Source organism: Falco peregrinus, chromosome 3 (genome assembly GCF_023634155.1).
Source record: "Falco peregrinus isolate bFalPer1 chromosome 3, bFalPer1.pri, whole genome shotgun sequence".
Classification (NCBI taxonomy): Eukaryota; Metazoa; Chordata; class Aves; order Falconiformes; family Falconidae; genus Falco; species Falco peregrinus.
Genome location: NC_073723.1, coordinates 81315186 through 81341147, shown reverse-complemented (window position 1 = coordinate 81341147; position 25962 = coordinate 81315186). Strand labels below are relative to the sequence as shown.

The 25962-nt window shown below is 40.9% G+C and overlaps 1 protein-coding gene across 16 annotated transcripts in view; it reads left to right on the top strand.

Moving 5' to 3' along the window:
- The window catches only part of IKZF1 (IKAROS family zinc finger 1), a 70753-nt gene that overhangs the window by 36348 nt on the left and 8443 nt on the right, over positions 1–25962 (top strand). For 7 of the 16 annotated variants that reach the window (XM_055798610.1, XM_055798611.1, XM_055798609.1 and 4 more), the window contains exons 4-8: positions 10957–11016; positions 13104–13364; positions 19026–19193; positions 21177–21302; positions 25614–25748. In XM_055798610.1, the coding sequence (XP_055654585.1) occupies positions 10957–11016; positions 13104–13364; positions 19026–19193; positions 21177–21302; positions 25614–25748 (750 nt within the window). Of the gene's footprint in view, positions 1–610; positions 729–10956; positions 11017–13103; positions 13365–19025; positions 19194–21176; positions 21303–25613; positions 25749–25962 lie in introns of those variants that run through there. The other 9 variants (XM_027783832.2, XM_013297648.3, XM_055798614.1 and 6 more) reach the window with 9 other exon arrangements.

Sequence of the window (25962 nt, the reverse complement as noted above, 5' to 3'; positions counted from 1 at the left end):
TTGGCTCAGAAGTGGTACATAACTATTAGTGTTGTGGTATTTACAGAGGATCATTTCTCAAGTTTTTACTTACCATTCAGCCTTTTATCAGACAAATTCTTGCTGAAAAGTCCGTGAGAAATGAGAGTATAAAAAGTAACGTCCTGCTTTGTTCTTAAAGAGGTTCATGTTCTGTTCTTTTGCCTGCAAATGGAGAAGAGAAAATTTTTCATGTGAATTTCAAACACTTTCTGCTCTGGCCAAGTTTCATTCTGAACAAGCAGGACAGTATGGTACATGATCTCAGTGGAAGAACTTCCTAAGCTGTTTGCTCCATTCGCTGGCAGCCGGGCAGGACTGCCCAGTTAGGCAATCCCTACTCTGCTTTAGCCAATTTCCTTCTGTACTCTTCCATCATCACTCCATGGCTGCCTTCAGCACATAAGACCATTGCCTAATCGAACCTTCTCACCCTGAGGCTAGGCATTTTGAGGCCTTTTCTTCATGTTTGATTTCCCTCTTTTCTTTCTGAGTGATTTGAGCACTCCCTCCTCTTGGCTGATCTGAAGATAAGGGGGGGGGGCAGCAGGGGGGGAGGGGCGTGGTTCAGGTTTGGTGAAGTCCAACCACACACAGAGCAGCACAATTTGGTATCTGTCTTAAAGTAGGCGGGAATGGGAATACAGGTCAAGTGGGTGAGAGCTGGAGAGGAATAGTGATCTAGAAGATTGCTGCAGAGGCAGAAAAGGGTAAGCCTATATATTTTTTGTTTGTTTCAAAATTTTTTTCTGCTAAGCCACCAAGTATAATTCCTGGTCTGTGCTTCCCTTTCTGTCACTTCTCCATAATTCTTAGCATTTCAGTTGGGCTGCTGTCTCTCGGCTGCTTCCTCTTTTCCTGCTTTCCTATATTTCATTGTTTGCCCTTCTTCCTCTTCAAGTGCTTTTACAACAGAGTGAGGAGGATGTGGAAACCCAGTTACAATATGACACACAAAGTGCAGTGTCACAACTGTGCTCTTCAGTTTCATCTCCGGGAGCACGCAGAAGCAGGTCAGGGTGAAGAGACAGGACGGGGGAGCTAAGGAAAAGAAGGGAGAGATTTATAAATAGGGAAGAGAAATGACAGAAAGTCACAAGATTTCCAGCTCAGGAACTTGGGATAATGGCTTTCCCCATAGTTTATGATAATCCTTAAGTGAACCATCACTGTGTCCTCGAATGCAAAGAAGAGATGGTGGTCTGTGCCAGTCTAAGGGTCTCCCATAATACCGCTGCCACAGAGAAGATATAATCCTGACATGTTTCTGAACTTGCCTGTAGAGACATGAAAGCTGAGCAGACCTCTAGGCCTGTATTGTGCACAGCTCATAGCACTGTCCTTTCAACAACAACAACAAAACAAAATAAACTTATAAAATCTCAAAGGAAAAATTATTCTTAGTGCCCATGTCTGTGTGTGAGGTAAACTTTTGGAAGATGCCATATATGCAAATGAGGAGGTGCTGTAGCTTTCTTGAGGTATCAGGCAGCTGGGAAAACTTGATCCCATGGACTTTGCTCCAACTACTTCCTAGGGCACTCATTAATTAGAGGTGCTGTGCTTCTTCTCTCATCTCTTCTTTTTCTTCTCTTCTCTTCTCTTCTCTTCTCTTCTCTTCTCTTCTCTTCTCTTCTCTTTCTTATCTTATCTCATCTTATCTTTTTGCCTGGGGTCTCTTAGAAGCCTTTCAACCTGATTGATATAAATTTACATCATAGCAACTGGTGTAGGACTTGCTCCAAACTTCTAGGGGATGACAGATGCTAAGGCGATAAACAACTGTGGGTCGGGAGGAAATGGGTAATATGTCCAGGCTGCTCTGTGTGCTTGTGGAAGGAGTTAGAGGAACAGTAGATAGGGGTTTCCTGTTAAGCCAGACAAGGGGGAAGCTGTGATGTTTCTCAGCTATGGCTGTGATTGGACTCAAGTTCAACAACATTCTCAGTGTGGGTTTGATGTTTCTCCACCCCCCATGAGAAGCTCAGGTTGTCTTAAAAACCTGAATACCGATAAAAGTCAAGGAGACTTAAGCTCCCAGATAATTTAGTTACTTCAGAATTGCGCTCCACTGCTGCACAGTTGCTGCACTGCAGTCTGTGAAGTGCTGCAGTGGAACAAGGGTTTGATAGTCTCCGTCTGTTGGAGATTGGGAAGCAATACCTGAACCAGCTCTGAGCTTTGAAATCAGAATAAGTCAATACATGTCCTTTTTGTTAACTGCTTCTCCACTGATCAACATACAGATTATGGCAAACAGAGTTCGTGAGGAGCTATGCATGTGCATGCTAAACAGAGGGTGGTCCTGATTTTCAGAGGTGACTGGATGCCCAGAATTCAGCTATAGAGCTTGAGACAGCGATCTGATTTCTCAGTGTTACTGTTTTCCAGGGTGATCTGTTTTCTGATAATCTAGTTTCATTAGTGTTGGAGAGCCCTAAAACATTACTTGCTTCTATAAAAATCTTTTGTTGATGGACAGATATTAAAATAATTGGTAGGCATATCAAAATAAGTGGAAGAGTTTAGAGAAAGTCAAGCAGTATTTGAACGCTGGTTAAACCACGTTAGATTATTCTGTTCTATACCTCAGCCAGAAATGAAGGCCTTGGTGGAAGAATGTTTGTGGTCTGAGTTTATGCAGGTTTCCTCTGTTCATAACAGTCCGTTTTGGGCTACTTACGACAATTTAGGTGAGAGCGGTGCTATTGAAGACCATTTAATTCAACAACTATTATTCTGAAAGCCTTTTCCCTTGAAGCTCTGCCAGCAACATGTTAGCTTGGATGCTTTGTTGATCTATCCACGTTAAGAAAACGGTTGCGTTTTGATGTAAGATAGTGATACTCAGCATGGTGATTGTGACTGTTTAAAGATTGTTATCTTGACTGTATTTCCAGTGAGTTTCAAATTTGAGATTACTCGTTCAAGAGAGTGGTAAAATAATTTTAAAACACCCTTTTACATTCACCAGCCTTAAGCATTGCTGAATATTTGTTCAGAGTTTGAGGAAGCCGTGCCTGAGTGGATTGCTGTATTGGCCTTTCTCTTCTGGAGGCATGATGATACCTGCACCAGAAAGCCAACTAAACCTCAGCTTAGAGTTCCATTCTGCAGCACAGTTCCTGCCTGGTTTTGGAGATACCCTTCAGGACAGGAATAGGGGCTCCTGAATGCAGTAGTTTCAAATCACAGCTGAGGTGGGCTTACAGCGCAGAGCTACAAAGTTCAGCTAGGAAGCTTCAGCCTGAACTTCCGTCCTATTTTTCTCCACTTCTTTTCTGAGAAACTGGGGTTTTGTTAATAATCTGTCCTTCTTTTTGAATCAGCTGTTGCAGAAAGCTGGTTAAATCTAGGGTTTTCTCTTAGCATTGTGTTCAAAGACCCAAGGAAACAGTATACGAGTTTGCAGTTGTTGGATGCTTCACAGAAGAGGCATCCGATGTCAGGGATGACTTCTCATAGTGCTAATATGGTTAAGGTTGGATTCTGTCCAGGGAAGGAAAGGAGGGCTGTTTTTTCCTGAGGTAAAAGCAAGGAAAGAGCAGGCACAAAAAATAGCCAAGGAAGTGAGGAAAGACAAGAAGCCTTCTAAAAATAACTGAACTGAGTTTGCGGACTTTCAGAATGATCCAAATCTCTGAGTGTCTGAGAGTCTCCCAGCATCATTTGGGATTTCTTGCTGTTTCAGCCCAGAGGACTGATTGCCTGAAGGGGACTCCAGGGCCCTATAGCAAAGCATTGGCTTCAATACATGGTGTGAAAGAATTAGTTTTGTCCTGACATTTTTCTCCTCAGGAGCCATCTTGTATGTGTATATTCAAAGAATTTCTTTAGGATCTGTGTAGAACCATTTATGCCTCTTCCCCAGAAGATGTAGATTAGGATTTCCTTTCACTGGACTGTTGAGCACACTGTAATCAGGTAAACAGCAGTTTACATTGCAAAACCTTCTAGCAATATTTCTACAGCTCCAAAAGAAAAAACAAAAACTTCAGTAGCCTTGAATGGACACTTCTAGAAGAATAACTGAGCACTCAGGATTATCAGATCTAAAGCAGGCTACCTCAGAATTACCTTCTTTGCACAGTTCTGAGAGATCATCTACTTTATCACTCATGAAGTGATGACTGCGTTTGATCTGCTTTAGTCTAAAATAACCTTTCAGTATCCCTATGGGTTTTTTTCCCCTGTCTGGTGAGGGGTCACAGAGGACTCTACTCTGCAATTTTTTTCTGAGCTGGCAAGGTAATAAAATCATCATGAAGTGCTGAAATGGGTAGGTTCCTCTCGATTTCATCCTCCAACCTCTTCTTGAAAGAGGAGACTGACAGTGCACAGCCTTGGCACAGCACCCATAGGCACATCCCCAAACCTAAACACAGCTTCTTGGTGTAATTTTAGACCTACTGACCCTCTGACAGCTGGGGAACTATGGACACTTGTGTAAAATAGCGCTCGAGACATCATCATGGTAGCTAAACTGTCCCTGGTAAAAGTCCCCATGTTTGTCTTGCTGACAGCACATTAAATGTCCACATTGGTGGACTTACCAGGGCCTGATCCTGAGCCACAGTAATTCTGTGCCACTCCAGGGACAAAATTAAAGGTGTGTAAGCATCTCACTGAGCTGAAGCATGAAAAGGGGAAGGTTTGCAAGAACAAACTTTGCATTCAGAGCAAGGCAAATTTAGGTGCTCTGAAGCAGTATACAAAAGAGTTCATCTCCCTGCCTGTCCTTCTGCCCCCCACGCACCATGCTGGCCGCACAGCAAGCCTGGGAGCTGTGTCCTTCCCTTCCTACCACAGACCCAAGGAAACAGCCTTGCTCCCAAGTGGTAGCTTTCTTCTGCAGGGTAACAACTGCTCTCTTCAGCTGGTACAGGCCTCACCAATACACTCTGTATGTGTTCACATTTCACAAGGTTTTCTCTTGGTCAAGCAAGCTTAAAATTCCCCCTCTAACTATCATTCACATCACTTGTACATAACTGGTCACCTTAAATGTGTAACTGTGCTTTATTTTTATTTCTGCATTTCTCAAGCCCTTTGCTTTGGCTAGCAATCCCCACAGTAGCCCCCGGGTTCGCAGCAGGGTAAGGACAACTTCCAGCCACAACAGCATGGCTTCTTGCAAGAGTTTGCCTGTCTCTCCCATCTGTGAGGAGCTTCTTTGGTTTCCCTGTTAAATCTCAATAAAGTCATTCCTCTTCTCCAAAACAGTAATCTTTGCAGGTGTACCGTCTTTTCACATTCTCCCAGGCTGCCATGTACGACTGCCATTAGCTGGAACTTTGTTGCTTTAGTTGAGGGCAGGTTAACACCCATGAATTTCACCAAAGCATGCTTTGTGGAAGGATGAGAGAAGGGGGATGCCTTATAAATGTTAGATTATCATATGAATGAGCCTCTGCTTCTCTTGGATAACTGTTGCTCTGTGGAGAAAAGCATAAGCTGCAACGTTTGTGCCTATAGTGTTTCTGGAGAACGCAGCTTGGCTGTGCAGCCAGACTCAGCACATAAGCATGTGTATCCACACAGATATGTCTGTGTCAGCTGGGCATGTTTTCATATATGTTAGTGTTTCTATCTCACTGTTGTGTACCGTTACCTGAGGTTACTTTGCTTTTTAAAAGTTTTGTGCTAAATGCCCTTTTGCTACTTGTTCATCCTTCAATGCCTACATTTAAAAAGTCTGATGGAGGCAGAAGAGACAAAGACATTGAGGATGAGAAGCTCTGTTCTCGCAATCATTTGTCAGCAAACCTATCCCTGCAGTTTAAAAACCTTCTCAGCTTACTTCTCAAAACAGAAAAGTGTCGATAAAGTCCGTTACCAGCAAGCCTGCAGCCGTTCCCTTAGCTTCTCCATCATGCAGCCAGTAAAAGATGCAGAGCACTTCGTATAGAGGAAGCATGGGTTACACATACATGTGGAACTTGAGAATTAGGTTTGGCATGGCCTTTCTTGATAATGCTCTTTCTCTCACCTTTAAAACTTAGTTTCACTGGTAATTCTGATGATGAACATCAAGCAGCCAGGTAGTTCACAGCCCTTTGGAAAAACAACTTGAATGCAGTACAAAATGTGCCAGCGAGTAGCACAACAAAGACAATAAATATGAACTAGATCAGCCCCTTGGCTTGGTTACAGATTGTTTCCTGCTGAAACACAAATTCAGAAAGATACATGAAAAGCTCCAAGCTTCAAATGTGTAAGTAGGTTTCAGGGGTATTACTTGAATCAGTCTTTAACCTTTCCATCTTTACTGGTGCATTAAAGGGTTCCCATAGGTAACTAATGGGAGGTTACTGGGAGTCTGCACCATGGAGCAAAAGTCACTTTTTGTACCTAGTGAGGACATACTTCGTTGGTTGTTTTGTTCACTTGTTTGCAAACCCTACAACTCGATCTCATTGCAGCCCCTGGAAAACAGTGTTGGTGTGTTTTGCAGTGCAGTGCGCGCAGCTCCCCGCTCGAAGCAGGTCAGTGCATGCCAGCACGCTGGGCACATCCCCGTGGGCAGCAGCGGGGCGCCCAGCACCGAGAGGAAATGGCAGACGCAGGCGATGACATGGGTGGAGTTCTTCACACTGGTTGTCCCGTGGGAGATAGCTTATCTGGGGACGCCTGTGTTTCTGGAATAATATACATTTGATTGAAAGCCAAAATTAGAGTAGGGAAGAAATTGGCTGCCAAGGGCTGATTGGCGCTTGGAGTCAAAGGAGGGGCAGCACAGACCCCGCAGGGAGGATCTCCTTATCCGTCGGCACCAGTCTGCTCTACCTGCAGGTGTGCCCCAGAGGTTCCTGCTACTACTCTTCTTCCTGTATTTTTGTTGCCCTTTAATAAGCCATCTGAGAGCCTCTTATTAAGAAGGCTTCATTTTTATCTGTTGCCCCCTCTTCACCATTGCATCCTGTGGTAAAGACTTCAGCTCTCTCAAGCAAAACAATAGGGTGCCAGCACTGCGCCGCTGAGCTGCTGAGCTGGCCTCCTGTGCTTGCTGCCTGCGGTGCTAGTGGTCTGTCTGTCCAGTGACACAGTGAATGCTGGGTCCTGTTTTAACAGAAGCCCAACATAACAGCTTGTGCAACATGGGCTGCATACAGCCCCTTTTATTTACTGATGTGTTTCCTTTTGTCCATAGCAATTAAGCTGTATTGTAGGCTTCTTTTAGGCAGTTCTGAGCTGCCTCTAACTTTCAGCATTTTACACGTGCAGACATCCCAAATGCTTGATTAGCTGGGAATTGCAGTGCTCTATCTGTAGAGAGGAGAGGGCAAACCAGTCATTTTCAAGAGCACTTGGATGCATCTGCTTTTTCTATAGCTAACTAACTAGTTAGTTTAAATCAGTTCCACCTATGTTGTGTTGCATCTTCTGAATTTTACTGAAGAAGGGCTGAGGCCGTTGCATAACTAATTATGGTTGCTCTGCCCAGACCTTTTGTTAGCCTCTTTTACACCTACATGATTCTTCATGTCACTTCAGAAGCTCATAAAGGGAAGATAATGTTAATGGAAGCATAATTTAAGTTAAAGAATTGATCTTTGTTGTTGTCGAGCCTAGCCAGTGAATACTGATTCCTTAAATATTCTGTGGACTTGCTTTTGTGCCTCACATTTTTGAGAATGGCATCCTCCACCCACAGGGATCTTACACAGTGAGAACAGAGCTGATGCCACAGTAAATGACCATGATGTAAAAATAAAAGGGGGGAGGTCTGGATTTGAGATCGTAGCCAAGTACTGGAGTTTGGCACACTGTAACAAAACAGAATAGCTGTTATGTCTTACAGAAGAACTAACAGGTGGAATTGCTGGCATTATTCTGGTTTTTGGTTTTTGCACCTATGTAAATAGAAAGAGATCCTGGCTGCTTTTGTTGATACATGTTGGCATGCTGAGGTGATTTTTTTGGCCTGATAGGCTCTTTTGATCATACTCTGCCTTTTTAGCAACACTTACTATGGTTTGTTAGGAAGGATGGTGTTAAAGTTTTTCTCCTCCTCACCATAACAGTGCTAATCCACTGTTTAAATTAGCCAGGTATTGTTGCAGCTTCATCTGTCTGCTGTTTGAATAGTTACGGTGCCTTCATGAAAAGCTCTTGTTGGACTTCAAAGCTACCATTTAAACACCAACTAACATTAACAAAATACTTCTGTCTTATCTTGGAATAACAAATGAGCCATTCAAACAAAAAATTACATGCACCCAAATTATTTGAAGCAACTAGAAGAGAGATCTTTGCTGTTGGCTACAAAGTATGAGCATGGACCAAAAATCAGATCATCATGGTTATTTCAAAGAAAGGCTAAAGGATAACTTCTTAAAGGCAGTTACATGCCACAGTTAAGTATCTACTGGGGTAAAAATGCTTAAATCCCATTAAAAATCAAAGGGAGTTAGGGAACTCCATTGTTAAAGTGCCCCAGAAATAAGCTTCAGTGTGACTTATCTTTCTCTGTTACTCTCTAAATTCTTTTGACAGACAGGTCTTACACTTTCTTCTTCTTTAAAAATCCTGCCAGAGAAGAATATGACTTGGGATGTGAATGCCCCCTTCCAAATGGGATTTTGGCCCAGGTACTTAAACCTGTGCCAGTGTCAAAGTCTCACAAAACTGAAAGGGTTTTACATCTGGTTGGGAGTCCCATAGCTATGAGAGAAGGTAAACTGGGAATAGGTTGAAAAAAAAAGACTGATTCTTCACATGCATTTTTTTCCAGCTGCCTGTTTGTCCGTCCTTTAAAAGCTACCCTCCACATCCTCTTTCCAAGGAGGTCTCTTTGGTTTCTCCTTTCTCCGCACTGCTGACTCTTTCACTCATTGCAGAACACCTCCCTTCCTTCTCCATGTTGCTCAGCTCTTTCCAGGGAAGAGCAACTGCGTGTCCTCACCCTCCATCCTGCCTTCCCGACTGTCCCAGTCTGAGTGGCGTGCTGAGCCAGCTACACTGTTCTTCAGTGATAAATCATATCATCACCCCTTTCCCCTTTGACATGTCGATTCTTTTTTTTTTTCCAAAGAGTTGCATAAACTACCTTTAACCATAGAATACAGGACAGTCTTTGTAACGTAAATTTCAAATGCTCTTCAGAAAATCCTGAGTGAAGCTCCCAGTAAACATCAGAGAGCACAAGAGACCCACCCAGTGCCCTGCTTTTAGGTAACTTTTCTGCACTCTGGGTAGGTAGAAAGGGAGCCGGGGAGAGCTATCAGTTCAGTGACACTGATGCACTCCACATTTCTTGCACAGAAAAAAAGTTTGGATTAAACTCCCCTGAATTGCAATAGTGTGTGCAAAGAGAATAAAATACAGAGCCTTTTAAGGTCACCTCCAACCAAACTGAAGTAAATTAATTAATGAGTAATGTCTTAGTGATGTTAGAAGAGCCAATAAGAAATTATTACCATGAATTATTGTAGACCTAGTTAATGTCTGCATGTATGTGTACATAGACATGGATGTGCACAGAAATTATTTCTACAAAGACTATATTGAGTAACTGAGAAACCTGTGCAAATCTGAGTATGATCTTGATCAGTGCATCTGAAAGGTCTGATTCCCAGGTACTTGTCACATCGTCAGTGCTCCAAGAGTGATTTTCAGCACTATAGCAAGGGAGGGACAGGAACCTCTCTCACAAAAGAAAGAGAAAACACTGTTATTTTTCTTTTCAGTCTATGTCTCCAGGAAAAAAAAAAAAATGTATAGCCTGCCTTCCCATTTCTCATTCAGGTTTAGTAAAGATCCTTAGTATTTCTGCTGGAGCAATTTGCCTCTCCTCTTTTGTCTCCTGCATCAGTGGGGCATTTTTCAGTAGTTTTCATTTGCGAAACAGGTTTGCAAAAGGTGCTAATTTTGAACATGAAGAGATTTTGTTCATTAATTAGACCTATAAAATCCCTGTGAGGACCCAGGGTAAGGTGGGTGACCTCACTACCTATCAGCTTTCACTAGCAAAGTGAGCTCCGCACGTGAACCGAGCCCCTGCCATGAACTGTGCTGCCGACTGGATCCGTTTGTACGGGCATCCTGGATGCTTGGCCTCATCTGCGTGGGGACATTTGTTGAGCAGCACAGCTACAGCAGTCCAGGGGCACAGCTGCAGAGAGCTTTAGTGAAGATTGACTGGATCAATATTCCTATCATTGCTTATGTCAAGTAATGAAATCCATTATTACTTTTATCAAGTGTGCCCCATGGCACGTAAATTTGCATGTGGCTACACATAATATGCAGGATATAGTGTGTTTGTGCAGCTATTTTTGTGTAGATAAATTGTGAGGACAAGCCTTAGAAATGCAAAAAAAATATGGCAATATACACAATATATAAAATTGAACTCCCTCTTCTTCCATTGCATCAGACCAGCAGGAGTAAGAAGAAAACAACGCAATTTCACTCTTTATAACTGCAGCGGCTAGAAACAAGGATGTATAAAGAAGAGATCTCTGGCACAGAAAGAAGGCATGTTGGCAAAAAATAAATCCCAAGAGGAAGCTTGCACTCTAGGGACTTACGGTTTCCCTGGGGGTAGGAGAAGGCTGTGTTAGGTGCTCTGCTCCAGTTGACCCTTCTGAGACACTTCAGCAAAAGTTCCTCTTGACTTCAGCAGGAGTTAACCTGCAAGCGAGGGGAATACCCAAGAGAGGTTATGCATTTAGAAAACATGATAAACTTGTTGGGTTGGATGCTTTGGAAGAAAAGGGCATTTTTACAAATGGGGATTGTTCTGGGCAGGTCACAATTCCCCTGCCAGCTGCCCTGCTGCTGTTCATGCTTCATCCTAAACTGCTTGTGTTGCTTCTGTAATGATAGTTCTGTCTTCCTCCAAGGTATTTCTCTTATAGCAATAATGCCATCTTCTTTTACATTTACTGCTAGCAGCACCACAAACCACCATCCTGTTTGCCTTCTTTATTGCAGCTGCATATGGGGCAGAAGGCTTTAGGGACTTTCATGCAATAATTCCCAAATCTTTTTCCCGTAAGTATACTGCAAACTCAGCTCACTACAGACCATTTCCATCTAGTTCCTGCCTTTATGATTTTTGTTTGTGTCATTTCGCTTCTCAGTAATGTACGTTTCTCTGCATATGCTACCAAAGGGCTTAAGTAGTCTGGTCTTTTTGCTTTGCTTACATGTATTTTGTCTTAACTTAACACAAAGCCTAACTCAAAAGCCACCTTCTCCAAATCCCTGGCAGACAAGGAGCCTGTAACTGTTTTGTACAAACATACATATATGAAAAATATTTTTCTAGTAATTAAGAGAAAAAAATTATGTGAAAATTATGGAAAATCTGTCATATGCTTAAGCCAAACCATTCACCATGTTGAAAACAGCAGTACTGGGTTATAGTCCACTAAATTTGCAGAATAGTGTAGATCACTTCTGTTTAGCCAGTCATACCATTTTTGTAAATCACTGGTCATTGATTTTTTTATTATTTTTTTTTTCATATCTGAAATTATTCCACTTTTTTAGCATACATGTTAAAGGAAAACCTGTTCATTATGATGTGCATTTATTCTGCCTTGCATATGATTTCTACTAAAAATGCAATATTTGAAAAAATCATTAAAATGCCTAGATTGATAGACTTTATAAAAGGTGTCCAGTCAAGCACTGTTCAGAAATGTGAACACCTTTATGCTCAGCGTGTTTCCCAGTAGGATTTTGAGTCAGATACTCTCATCGGTCACATTCCTGCAACCTTCCTGGGACACCTGGAAGGTTGCAGGGTGTAGCAGAGAAGTTTGTCAAACCTTTCATTTTCAAACGAATGTCAAGGTCTTTCATTTCTCGAGGTAATTATTGCCCATAGATGTCATTGCTACACCACCACTTATGAACAGGGCTACCATGAAACTGCTGTTCCACAAAATTAAAAGAATTGGCCTTTATTTGGTGAAACAGACCCCTTGTGTACTCAGCTAGCCATTAAAATATGTGCTCCCCTTTTTGGGGTGGTGTGAGGTGAAGGAATAGGTTTTTCACCGAAGGGAAAGTAAGATTTGAGGCAATGAAATGGTCTTTTTCAGCCTAAGAACTATTTCTTTTCACAAAAATCATCAGATTAGAAACAAGGGAAATAACTTAAATACATTTTATTCTACACAAAATGTCACACAGTCCTGTTGAAAGAAAAGGAATGGATACTGGCATTAACTGATCTGAATCTTGGCCCTTTTCTGTAACATTTAGGATTGCTGTGCTCACATCAGATCAAATTTACCAACCTATGTGTTATCACCTGTAGTGAGGCTATGCCAGATTTATACCTGAAATCTTCTAGCTGCATGAAGTTGTCACCTATGGCATTATAACACAAATGACTTCTTGAATAAAGTCAAAACAGTTCTCCTGCCCACCTTTGTTGATTTGACTGCTTTTTTAGTGGTAGCTCATGGCTGTAAAGTTCCTCTCTTCTAACTCAATGATCCTAATCCTGCTGTCCTAGAGACACCATTATTACTCCTGTAATTTCCTGTAATGCTAGTTCTTGCTCTTAAGTTCTTCCTTCCATCCTTCCCCACCCTGGTTTCTTTATCAGTGTTTGTACCCTTTGCTTTCTTATTGTCTTGCTTACCCCATAGAACTGCAAGCCAAATATTTGGATTCAGTACAACCCTCAGGATCTTCCTGCCTGGTGGAGAATGTTGCATTTCCAGCTCATTTTCGTCCACTGTCTTTGATGAGTTACTTTCACAATTGTTTCAGACAAATCCATGTAAAGTAGATTCATTTTAAGTTTCATTCCAATTAGCCTGAATTGTCAAAATGTACATTGCAACTGCAGAAGTCTCAAAATGATCTAGGAACAGACTTGTTATTTGGATTCCCAGCTCCCTGGATGCCTTGTATTTGTCTCACTGATATTCACTGTTCATTGTTCCATGTGTTACAAACTTGTCGCATTGTCCATAGAAATGTAGTCATGCTTGTAGCTTTTGTTATTTAGGCATATTATACATGCTGTTTAGAAGTAATCGTCTTTAATGTGATTGTTTCTTTGCCACCGTATTTATTCTGTAACAAAACTGAGTGGCATCCTGTATTGTTTTTTTCAGCTGGTAATATTAAAATAGAGACTCAGAGTGATGAAGAGAATGGGCGTGCCTGTGAAATGAATGGGGAAGAATGTGCGGAGGATTTACGAATGCTTGATACCTCGGGAGAGAAAATGAATGGCTCACACAATGGCCCAGGCAGCAAGGCTATGTCAGGAGTTGGAGGCATTCGACTTCCTAACGGAAAGCTAAAATGTGATATCTGTGGGATAATTTGCATCGGTCCCAATGTGCTCATGGTTCACAAACGAAGCCACACTGGTAAGGCCTGCCATAGTTTTTCCTCTAGTTGACATGAATTGGCCACATATTAGGAACTAAGATATTTTCTGTATCATGTACATGTTCCTTCTTGTAAAATAATGAATCATCAGTGGGCATTTGGAACTCAGTTATTTTGTTAGACCATTTCAGACAGCACAGGAATTGAGATTTCTTCTTGATGGAGTCCATCTGTTGATCTAGAAATTCTGCAGGGTGTTTGCTTTGAAGCTACATGAAAAAATCAAGTTTTTTTAAAAAAAGTAAAGAAGTCTTGTTTAATTTCTAAGACATTTCTAAGAATTCCTGAAGAAAAACCCATTTGTGGCTAAGTCTGAAATCAACCCAGTTCTAATGTTTCCAATAATGCAACAAAGCTTATTAAGGATCAGTGACTATGAGAGTGATATTAAGGGAACTGTACTGGCAGTCTTCATAAAAAGGGGTTAATTTCATGTCAAATGTTTTATGAAGTAAAAACAGGTATTGTCACTGGTCAAGTCTGGACTAAAGGGTTTCCACTAAAACACTGAAAGAAACATGTAAAGTTGCTGTGCTCCATAGGGATGCTTTTTATTATACAGTGCTGTGAATCTTCTCGCCTCAATTTTCTAATTCTAAATAGTCTCAAAGAGTGCAAAAAATGAAGAGGTGGAAACAAATGAAGAAGTAAAGACAAGGGTGAGTCTCATCTTACCTGATATAAGCTGTCTAAATGTTAGGCTTCCAATCCAAACTTTTAAGGCCATCCATAGTCAAAGGAGAAGAACTGAACTGTACTGTTGTGCTACACAAGTTACTTTGAAAACAAAAAAATAAATAGATTTGCATTTTTGCATGAATATTCAAATGAGACAGAACTTTCAAGTATTTTTAAGGTATGAACAACCTGTCCAATGGTTAGATTCCACTGAAATAGTCATGGTAGTGAACACATACTTTCTTCCTCTGCATCCCCTCAGTCATGCTTAAATGATTTTCCCAGAACTACTAAGGAGTGAGATTAGCAAAGTGTTTTCAGAGTTTAATGGAGAGGATCCATGAAAAGACCCCGAGTGTCATCCATTCCTCCCAGTGCTAATGTCTGTCATTGTAACTGTGGCTGTTCAGGCTCTGGAAGGGTGCGATCTGTTAGCAAAACGTGGGTTAGCCACCTTCAGAAGCAGTGCTGGTGGTAGTTTGCAATGCTGTTACGTTGCCTACTTCAGAGTACTCTTCAATTCAATATGATAAATCCCTCTGTCAGGGAAGAGCAGGTAATTATCTTTATTGGAAAAACCACAACTAGTTCTCAGAAGAGAGGCTGCAGCCTACTTCCTAGATAGAATAAAATGCTTGTTGGTAAATTGTTTCCTTTTTTTTTTTTTTTTAATTGAATGTTAACGTAATCCTTTAAAAGTTGATAAAATGTATATGGAAAATTACTTGGACACGAAGCCTTTTAAACAGACCCATGGGCTTGAAGAGGACGCTGTGGTAGTTGAAATAAAATGTTGCAACTTCACAGGTATTTAGGAGAAGTCTTTGTTTTTGTTGAAGGAGGCTGCTCTTTTATTAAGAGTATGCTGTTGCTGCTTTGGAGGAGCTGGTTCGGGTCCCTGAGAGGGAGAGGCAGTGTTTGCACCAGGGCTGAACGGCCTGTGTGTGGACACGCCTGGTTTTAGGGAGAGCTGCCTTTGCTACTAGTGCAGCGGTTGGTACCCGACAGGCCAAGTCTCCGCAGGATGAGCTGGGCTGCCTGTTCCCTGTGACATCCCCAGGGGCTACCTCACTGGTTTCCCTGGCACAGAGCTCCAGTTGCCTGAACTCCCTGCCTGGCAAAGGGACTCATGCGCCTGCCGAGGGTGCTCAGGGCGCTACCATGCCAGGACTGTCACTCAGAGACTTCTCCACCCTTTGCAGAGCCCTCCCCTTGCCAACAAGACCCTCTTTTTAATCAGAGGATGTAGTTAAAACCTACAGTGGAAGCATCCCATGAGCAGCACTTTGCTTAGCAGGACCTCCTTCTTTTACACTTAATAAAACTAAAGGGTGTGAAGTTGCCCCCCTGAGTCCTTCCATGGAAAGAAAGCCTTTGCTTTCCCTCCCACCTTGCCCTCAGCTCCTCTCCTGAGCATCCTTTTTGAGTAAGCTCAGGTTTTTCCAGGGCTAGCAAGGGAGTGAGGCTTGGAGCTAGTAGTTTAAATTAAAGGGACGTCATTGGAAACAGTAGTGACTGCTTTTCCTTTCAGCTGTGCTGTGAAAATTAAAGTAGAAATGGGATATACTATTACAGACATTTAACTGAAGCCCATTTCAATACATGCCCAGTGAAGGAATAAGCCTCACAAATGAATTACTTTGCTGCTAATTCATGTAAAACCTGCATATGCAGTGAGGTTTCCTTAAATAAATACTTGATAAGTGAACAAAACTCTAGCGCACTAAAGTGCCAAAATAAAATGACTGCCTGACCTGATAAAAGGCATAATTACTTTTAATGAATACACCTGCCAAGTGCAGATATGCAGGGCAGCACCTGACATTTCTGCCCCCTCCTGTCTGTAAGCAGCTGTACAGCACTCACTGCTTCCTAGCACCTTACCTGTTGCTCCTGTCTGTGGAGCGAAACCCACTCACAGATGCCCAACTCTCCTCACTCTCCTTCCCAAAGGCTTTCAGTATGTTGATTTTCTCCAGCTTGCTGCTGTCTTGCTTGGTGTTTAGGAAAAAGGAGATTTGGAAAGGAGAGAGAAACACCTCAGGGTGTAGATTGAGGCTTCTCTTGCTCAGTGTGCACATAAGTGTGTTCATGTGTGCCTGTAGATATATATTTATGTATGTGTGCTTATATATGTGTGTCTAGTATACATATTCCCTCCTGATGTATACACTCCCTTAACTTAAGCCACCATTTAGTTCACCTAAGTCTGTTAGCTGGGTCTGAATGTCTCAAATTTATTTAGAAAACTAATGTCCATTGAAGAATGAGCATTTAAAAAAAGAGAAGAAAGCTATGCATGTCTCTGCATATTAGGTGATGTTGTCATTATATTGTTTAAGAAATGAGAAAGATTTCAATTAAGATGACGAATATTCTTCACTAAGTAGTCGGGGGCTCATGCTCCCACTAAGGCTTGTGAATCACTGCAGTGGTAGTGGACTCAGTTCAGGGGTCCCATTGCACTTTTCTCTCCTGGGCCCACATTCGTCCATAGCTACACACCATGTAGCGCAATCCACCCAGGATAGACGTGTGCTGTTCAGAACTGGCTAGACAATAACACACAAAGCTGACTGTATAAACAAAAGATGCATTATGCGTTTTTTCTTTCAGTCCTGTCCACGCCCAGTAACCTTCCATCAGCGACCATCTCCATCCTAGCAGGGCTGGGAGCTTTGCTGGGCTCACAGGGCAGGTCTTCCCCACCTGGGTAGTTGCAGCATGGATGACCAATGGCCCGCCAAGCTACACATAGTTGCAGGGTCTTATCACCACCAAAAGACCTTGTACTTTCCCTTGTACAGCAAAGTGAATGCAGGTTCCCTTTACATTTGATCCCAGTTTTGTAGAAATATTTTATGTGCAGTAGTCTCATTTGAAATGCTCCATCTGTCTGTCTTCCTGGTGCAAGATTTCACCCTGTAATTGCGAGAGCTGTAGGCTGGAGATACATTTCATTCTTGCTTTGCTTTACATTTCATTCCTGAAGTACTTTTACGATCTTCATTTTCTCCTTTTAACACTCCTCTGAGTAAAAATAACAGAAATGAATGCTAGAAAAGCCGTTTAGTAAGAATTAACCATTTCTTCTAAATTTGTGTCCCCCATGACAAACTTCTTCATTACTGTTTCAGTCCATTTCTCAAAAATACCTTCCACGCTGAGTAACTGCCCCAAAGATTAAGAGGTAAAGCAGACAGGCTCTTAGCCGTTTTCTTTTTCCCCTAACAACTACTGTGCATGGCATATGAAGTATATTGCAAAATCCTGTAAGGCTAATGCTGGCATTTTTGTGCCATTTTGTCACCCCAGCTGAACCTGTTGCGGATACAGGTTAGATGAAAACAGCTACCTGATGGACAAAGAAAATGAGTTCATACGGCTTGACAGGGACTATGCTGACCTGATTGAAGCCATTTGACCAATGAAAATCCCTTGACATAAAGCAGATTCATTTTACTGTTTGCTGAATGCTAAAGTTGCCAGCCCTAACGGTAGAATTTGCACATTTTTGGGTTGGGACTGCGCTGCTGATTTTCAGCTGTTCTACTGCATTACCCAAAAGTAAAAAATTATCATACTGCTCATATATGCACACATATGGACATACAAGTTGGTCCTTAGATGTGCAAAATAATACATGATGGTTACGTGAGAGAGGAGAAAGAAATTGTTTAACTTGCTTTTATTTTTTTTATATTTTAACTTCAGCATTGAGATTTTAAATTTAATATTATTGTTACATAAAGAAAATTGAAACTAAGAACAGGTCATCTCTGGGCTGTTTTTAATATTGTCAATGCATTATAATTACTATAGCAGATTGTATTTATGCTTAAGAGAAACAAAATTCAGCAAATGAGTTTCAAGGGCTGCTTTGACTTAGTTGAGGGCTACGGGGAAGCGGGCATGCAGGAGTGGTTCCTGCTGATGGAGTGCTCTCATGTATAAATATACCTTTACTCCTATCTGGTACAACTGAAAACATATCTCCCACTGATTTAAGAAAAGGCCTCATCTATCTTAAATTTCAAAAAAACAGCTAAGTGAATAAAGAGGCATATTGATTTGAAACAGCATAAAAAGCAAACAACTGCCATATTAATTTTTGCAAAGGCTAGTTGCTTGGCTTCCTTGATAACAGCACCAGTTTAGATGAATCAAGGCTGTGTCTCTTCAAGTTTTTCCCTGTGTCCACCCAAAGTGTAGACCAGCAGAGCCCGTTTGTGCAGCTCCTCTCTCATACCTTACCTAGAGAAGGGCTGGGACTTCAGCATGGAAGTACAGGGCTTCCTTTGCACTGTCTTAACTTATGTGATTTTACTCTCTCTTTTTCTCTTTCTTTCTCTGTCTCTTTCCTGATTTGGCTGCTTAGGGACGGACAGGTAATGGAGAAGAAATTGAAAGGGAAAATACAGGGAAAATGTAAATGAAAAGAAGTTATTATAACTGTTATAATGAAGTGCCTTTCATTTAAATATAAGAATGTAACGCTGAAATGAACTTGTGATCCTGAAATGCATTTTTAATGAGTTTCCTTTTTATTTTGCTGCTTCAGTGGCATATTTTAAAGACCCTTTGAAAAAAGCCACATTAAAAACCCCACCAAATGCCACAACATGCAAAATTGGATATTGGTTTATTCCAAAACTGCTGATCAGGAAGAGTGGCTCTTCAACACAAAATGTTGCAGTCACTTTATTTAAATGAGTTTGAATTTGCATTGTGATGTGCCATTCTGATTTAGAAAAAAAAAATTAGATTTTCAGATCAAATTGACCCAGCCAGTGAAGCATTAAGAAACTGGCAGGTTTAGTCTGAAAGCCTCATGTTATATCAAACCTGCAGCCGGTGGAAGTCACAGAGCAGCAGTGAGAAAACAACTTTCTCACTGAAATATTTCTCTTGTTACCACGTAAGTTTTTTTGTTCTCATATATTTCCTCCTTCTCCCCATAGGAGAACGCCCTTTCCAGTGCAATCAGTGTGGAGCCTCCTTTACACAGAAGGGCAACCTTCTGCGCCACATAAAGTTGCACTCGGGTGAAAAGCCCTTCAAGTGTCACCTGTGTAACTACGCCTGCCGTCGCAGGGATGCCCTGACAGGACACCTGAGGACTCACTCAGGTAAGTGAAGGTGTGGAACCATCCAGGGGCACTCATCACTGCATCCAATGAGGAGATGGTGGGGGCGTTTGTGGCCACCAAGCCTGAGAGGTCTTCTCACCCTGGGGAGGCGAGTAGCCCCATGTTAGGGTTAACCAAGCTGTGAGCTGGCCGTAGTGTTTTAGCAGCAAAGAAATGACTAAACACATCTCATGCTTATGATCCTTCACCAGAACTGTTTTTACCCATACTTCTTGACTGACCAAAAGTTTCTGTATTAGGGTTTCACCTTACAAGTCCCATGTGAGTAATCCATTTCATGGAACTACGAATGTCAAATAAAGCTGATGAATGTTTTAGGGTTTGTATGGCATTTATCTGCATCTAGAGATAATATAAAGGTCTGAACACAGTAGGTTTTAAGTCACAAAGTCTCACAAACCTCCAGCCTGGTAGTCATTCTTAACCTAAGGAGCGAATACCACCTACAGCATTTAGCAGCAGTTATTTGTTGTACCTTGTTATTACAAGTACTTTGAAAGAGAAAGGGTGGGGAAGAAGAAGAGGGTGGGAGAGAGAAAGATCATAATCTTCCAAAAAGGAGGACTCTGCTAGAGTTTTTCAGTATTGTGTCTCAACAGTAATGTGGAGATCTGAACAAATATTTTTGAATAGCTGCACTTTTTCATTACCATGAAACTCTCATTGTTTGACAGAAGCCATGGTCACATACCTTCTGTGAAGCAAAACCACTTTAACACCTTTAAACTGCCTTTAAAAGCAGAGTCTTGTCTCATCTAGTTTCCCAAGCTAAGCTGGAAATGCAAATTGTTGTTTGGATAGTAGACCTCCAAAACGCATTGCCAGAACCAACACTGTTAACTTTACTTGTGAAAGTTGGCTTTGGGACCAAGTTCTGGAAGGGGAATTCTTGCAGTGACGTTTTTGTATTGCACAAAATGAAAGAAATTCTTCTCTAACGCATACATTATATAATAACATTCCTAGTGTTGGTCCCAGATGTCCAAAATAATTTCAGCTTCTCCTGTTCAGTCCTGGCCTGACTCAGGAAAGCACATCTCTCAAATACTATTTAGCCTCCCTCCTCCTTGCTGTTACTGATTTTCATGGCTGCACAGTTTAAAACATAATTTTTCATATATACATGAAATTATACCTAGACATTTGTCAAACTCTGAGGATTCCACAGATAAAGAGACAATGCCTAAACTATAGACTCTGATTAATTCCTGTAATTGGCAAATTGACATCAGTACATCATAAACAAGTTGGATGTCTGAGTCTCATTTTCACCTGAAAATTTGTAAATAAAAACAAAAGTTAAGCTGTGTAACCATCTAAAATTCTGAAATCACATATAAGGTGACAGTCTCGTCACACTAAGATAGAAAATTCAGGTCCAGCAGTCAATGAAACTGTATAGTTACTGCAAAATTCCTAGAACTACATCTGGATTGGTGTAACAGAAAAAAATGTTGTCATGCCATTTCTCTTGAATTTCCAGAAACAGAAAACATGAAATCTACCATCGTCTTGTAAGGGTTGAGCTGGTTCTGGCTACATCAGAACTCACATCCAGTCGTGGGCAGGTGTCTGTCTGTACCTACACCACCAGTTCCCCCATCGGCAGTCTCTGTAGGAGCTAGGCACTAAATCAGCTACGCTCAGACCTTGGAAGGTGTTTCAGTTTCTAACTATGTAGATGCTGTTTTTGAAGATTTAATGTCGCAGTCCTTATCTGATGTGAATAATCTGAAATCAGCTTGCAGCACCCACAGAATAGGCCTGTAGATGTAAAGATATACAACTTGTTTTCCATTAGGTTTTTTTTCCTTCTTCTTCTTAAATTCACAAAATCTTTCTTCAGTTCACCACAGCATGAGTTTGTTTTTGGGGTGGTCTTTTTTTCCTGTTATTCTTACCATTATTAATATGCTGTTTAATATCTCATCTGAATCTCTCAAGTAATTCTGTTTTTTCCAGTTGGGAAACCCCATAAGTGTGGATACTGTGGTCGCAGCTATAAGCAGCGCAGCTCTTTGGAAGAACATAAAGAACGCTGTCATAACTACCTGCAAGCCATGAATATCCCAAGCAGCCTTTATTCAGGTAATAAACATGTCCATTTGGGGACTGACGCTGTCTTGTCACTTACGCAGAAAAAGAAGTGCAGAAGGAACAGTAGTACCATTTTTGGCATTTTTTGCATTGCGGAGGCACACCCCCCCCCATACGTTTGATATTGCATTGGCTGTTGTTTTGTTTAGCTCAAAGAAAAAGCTCAGGCATATAGCAAAACACTTGCAAGAGCTGGGAAATTTCTGTTCACCATCTCAAGGCAGTATGGGCAGTATGACTACATCATCTCAACACCTTTCCCTTTTGTTTGAAGTCTTGTATCACAGTACTCTTGTGGATTCTTAATGAAGACTTAATACCAGTATTCTAGGTAGAGTAGCACTGCACATCTCCTGCCCTTCCCACGCACAGCTTAAGGGGTTTACTTGACCATTGGGACCAACTCATCTAACCAGGGTGAGCCATCTGTCTTTGATCTCACTCTTCCAAGCAAGAGGACATGAAGCCAGAGGCATTTGATTTAGCCAGTTTGACTGAGACAGCCCAGAAAGGATAATAATTTGTTTACACTGACCATCTCAGCCTCCTCTTTAGAAGAACACTGGGGGGGGGGGGCGGGGGGGGGGAGCTGTTGTGCTTCCCTGAGAGACCAGTGCTATGATGAAGGTAAAACCCAGTTTCTTGGAGAACATAAAATCTAAACCTATACCCAGAAAGAGAGCAAGCAGCTATTGGGGTTTGGATATTTATTTTTTTAACAAAGATCCTAAAGATCTGCATGGTATTGATCACAGTAAATAACCATAAAAAATCCCTTGGATGTGTAGTTTTAGATAGAGAATATGAGATCCAGTTTCTGTGGTGGAGTTTAAGCCCATCCAGTAAGTTGCATTTCTGGCATACCTTTTTGATCATGTCAGTATATGTTATTTAGTTTGTCAAATGACAAAAATGGAAGGTTCTCTCTGACCTATTTGCAATGATGCCTCATTTAATAGTTTATATCTGGACAGAACCTGAATATGTTTTTACATGCTATCAAATAATGTAAAGTATATGCACATAATGATGGCAGTGAATACAGCTGAGATGCTTCTGGCAGACAGCATGTTAGAGCAGCGCCCCTTCTAATTTTATTGAGGGGTTGGAGAATGTATAAATAGAAAAGCTGAATGTAATATACAGTAGGCAGCAATACTTACTCCTCAAAGAGGTGATAGGATTTAGAAGCAAATATTCAGTCTCGCCTGGGTTTTGAATTTTCAGTATCAGGTACATGGATTTGAATGTCTGCACACAGAATGTGAAAATCTGTGTGAATGAGTAGCTGAAGTACTACTAAAGTCTTAGTAAGCAAAATGTCCAGGTGAAACTGGTGTCATGAATCCTAAACCTTAATAGACTATACAATTTTAGAGGCGGACCTTTGTTTGTAGCAGATCATGACAGGAGAGTTTACACTAGCTTAGGACTGAATATCTAGTATCTCAGTGGGATGAAAACTTGGGGAATTCATGAATGCTTTGGAAGGATTACTTCTTCCTTGCATATAATTACTTCTTCGTTGCATATACTGAAAGTATCATATAAATGATATAATAAAAGTGCTTTCTCAAATTAGGAAAAAAATTAGAGGATTAACTTTGGGGTTTAGACCTTATATTCAGCTAAATGCTTCACTCTTAAAAAAATTAAGTACTCAGTTAATAAATTAATTCTTTATGTTTCTAAAAAACACTTTCCTACATTTTTCCTAGTATTTTGCATTCTAATCTATTCTGCTTCACTGCAAACATACCATTTTGCCATGTTTACATTATTTCCTTTATAAACTCTTACAAAAAGATGAAAATAAGCAATGAAACACTTGAGAATGAGTGGGTTGTCCTGGGATTTTTAGTGCATTCTACATTATATCTAGAAAAGCAAGTAGCTATACTACCACTGTTCTTACAGTATTTCAAGGTGTGATATGGAGCTATTAGAGCCATAATTCAGGCTTTTTTTTTTTTTTTCCCCCAGACTGAAAAAACTTGGTGTGAAAATCTGCTAGGGCATCTGATTTGACATTCTGCTACATCAGGATTGCTCTTTACTGCCTTTTTTTTTTAAGTACTTTGTGCAGTATACATAGAAAAAATGTGAGTTGAAAGGACCTAAACTGATTGATGCTTTCCATCAGCTTGTAAATCTAACAAATATAATTTAAAAAGTACTTAAGTAAGGGAAAGATCCAGCAAAGAGTAGTAAAGATAGGAACAAGAGATTGTATTTATATTTTCACCTTTGTTTGCTTTCGTTAAGAGGAGATTCAGCATAAAAATAGGAACCTGCTGAATTTAATGGCAAAATTCTTATTTTAGAGGGCTAGAATCTCACTGTCCATATGAAGTTCTTGTCTTACAGATATTACTTGGTGTCTTGCATTTGAATTGAGTGGTAGTGTGCTGAAGTCTTACCAGGCCTATATAAAATAGAAGAAATAGTTTATGAAGTTTTAAAAGGGTCAATTACAATTTTTCAGTCACTTGTGGATTTTCATTTGGAAACTTTTTTTTTCAGTTCACACACACCAAATTACCAAAAAATAGTTGCCAGGTTGGTAGCAAATTTCAGGATAGTTCAGTTGCAAAAGCTGGAAATCAGTACGTAATCCAATTTGCCCTTCTTTTTCATAGCAGTTTTAAAAGTTTGAAAGTTGAATACATAACTTACCCTCTGTTAAACTGATTAGAATTGGAATATCCTAAACAGATGAAAAATTTAATCTTTTGTTTCCCTGTTGAGTGGGCTGCTTTTAAACATTCTCTGTAATCCTCTTCCTAAAGTGGTGTCTGGAAGCCTTAGCCAGCACAAGATGCTGCGATATGCCTGTTCAGTGATGCCTAGGTACTATCAACACCCTTTACTCTGCGCATATCTTGCATTGGTCACAATCTTTAGCATCTTTTGGGGCTGGGGCATAATTCCATGAGACTCCTTGTCACTGTCACTGCGGTATGTGCTGCTGCAGCAGGGACTGAAGAACCAGTTGTGTACTCTTCAGTTTGTATTGTGGAGTGTTGTTGTCTAGGACAATTCACCTGCTCCTTGCAGTTATCCACCAGACCTTGATTTTGCATCTTTCAGGATCAACGAAACTTGCACAATCATCCCTTTATGGCAGTGGTATATTGCCAAAATAACATTGCATAGGAACAACGTGTTCTCTACTGTTGAGAAACACCCATGTACCAGAGCGCGGTGGGTTCTGTGAACCAGCAAATCCAGTGATAAAACGTATTCTTAGCATTCACAGAAGGCAAAATGTAGTGGAATGGTACACCTAATTGAAATAGCTTGCAGAATCAGTCTATAAATCATCTTTCACTTCTCCATTTAATGGCAGCTTACAAGTTCAGGAAAAATACCCATACCCTAGTAGCAGGTAAAAGTAAAATTAACCCCTTTCTCTCCTTGACAAAAAAAAGCCCTAAACCACCTGCTATGCTGTGATCTTTCTGCATATCCTTTCCTTTAGATGTTGGAAGTCAGAAATACCTTCCCATACATCTTTCATAGTCATTGTTTTGACAGTGCATTTCCACTCATCCCTTCTGTTTCTGCAGGAAAATACCGAACTAAATGTAGTTCAATAGTCTCCCTTTCCTGGTGCCTCACAGCTAAGCTCATTTCTAATGTTGCAGTGTCTCAGCAGCAGCAGGAAATTGGAAAACAGGTTTGACTATTCAAAATCAGTGCTCCACTGTAGATGTGACTTTAGCAACTTAAATCGTCATTTAAAGCCTGAAATTGCATCAAGGAAGTATAGAAATATTCACTAGGGGGAAAAGAGGGAGTGGGGAGAAAGGTTGGTATAGCTCGCCATCTTCCACTACTGCAGTTGAGAAGTTTGTCTGTTTTTCCTGCTAAAGAAGCAGTGATCATACAGGCAGTTCCACTGGGAGAGGTGCAGAGGAACAGGGCGGGAGGTGACAGTGGGAGGGTGAAAAGATGAAATGCTTCATACCCAGTATAATGTTAGGACCTCATTTATTCACAGAAATGCAGAGTGGCTGCAGAACAAGGGTGGAGTGATTACGTTACAAGCAGTTGCCTTGCAGTTGCAATCTCATTTTTGTATCCTAAATGAGGGAAACATGAACATGTACTTAAATTAATCAGTGTGAGGGGCTTCTTTGTTACCGAGAGTCAGAATTGTCCTGTGTTTGCAGTGGTGAGCACCTCCTTCCAGCTGGTTGGGAGCTAAAAGACATTAGCTGAGAAACAATAACCTTAAGACAGTAGTTCCATTAAAATGGAACAAGCGTGCCTAACCCTTCTGATGTCATTTGATTTCAGTCATAAAAGAGGAAACTAACCAGAGTGAAATGGCTGAAGACCTGTGCAAGATAGGGTCAGAAAGATCCCTCGTGCTGGATAGACTAGCAAGTAACGTCGCCAAACGTAAGAGCTCTATGCCTCAGAAATTTGTTGGTAAGAGTTAAACGTTTGCTGTCTCCTAAAAAATAAAACAACAAAACCCAAAAAACATCTCACAGGATTTTTACTTTTGCTTTATGATTTTATTTGTTTTACTAAATTAGCAGTATCTATCTCTATAGAAACAGATACAGCAATGTGTTGGGGGAATAAAGAAAGCAACAAAACTTCTCCAGCATACATTTCTGCATGTCTAATTTTCCACATT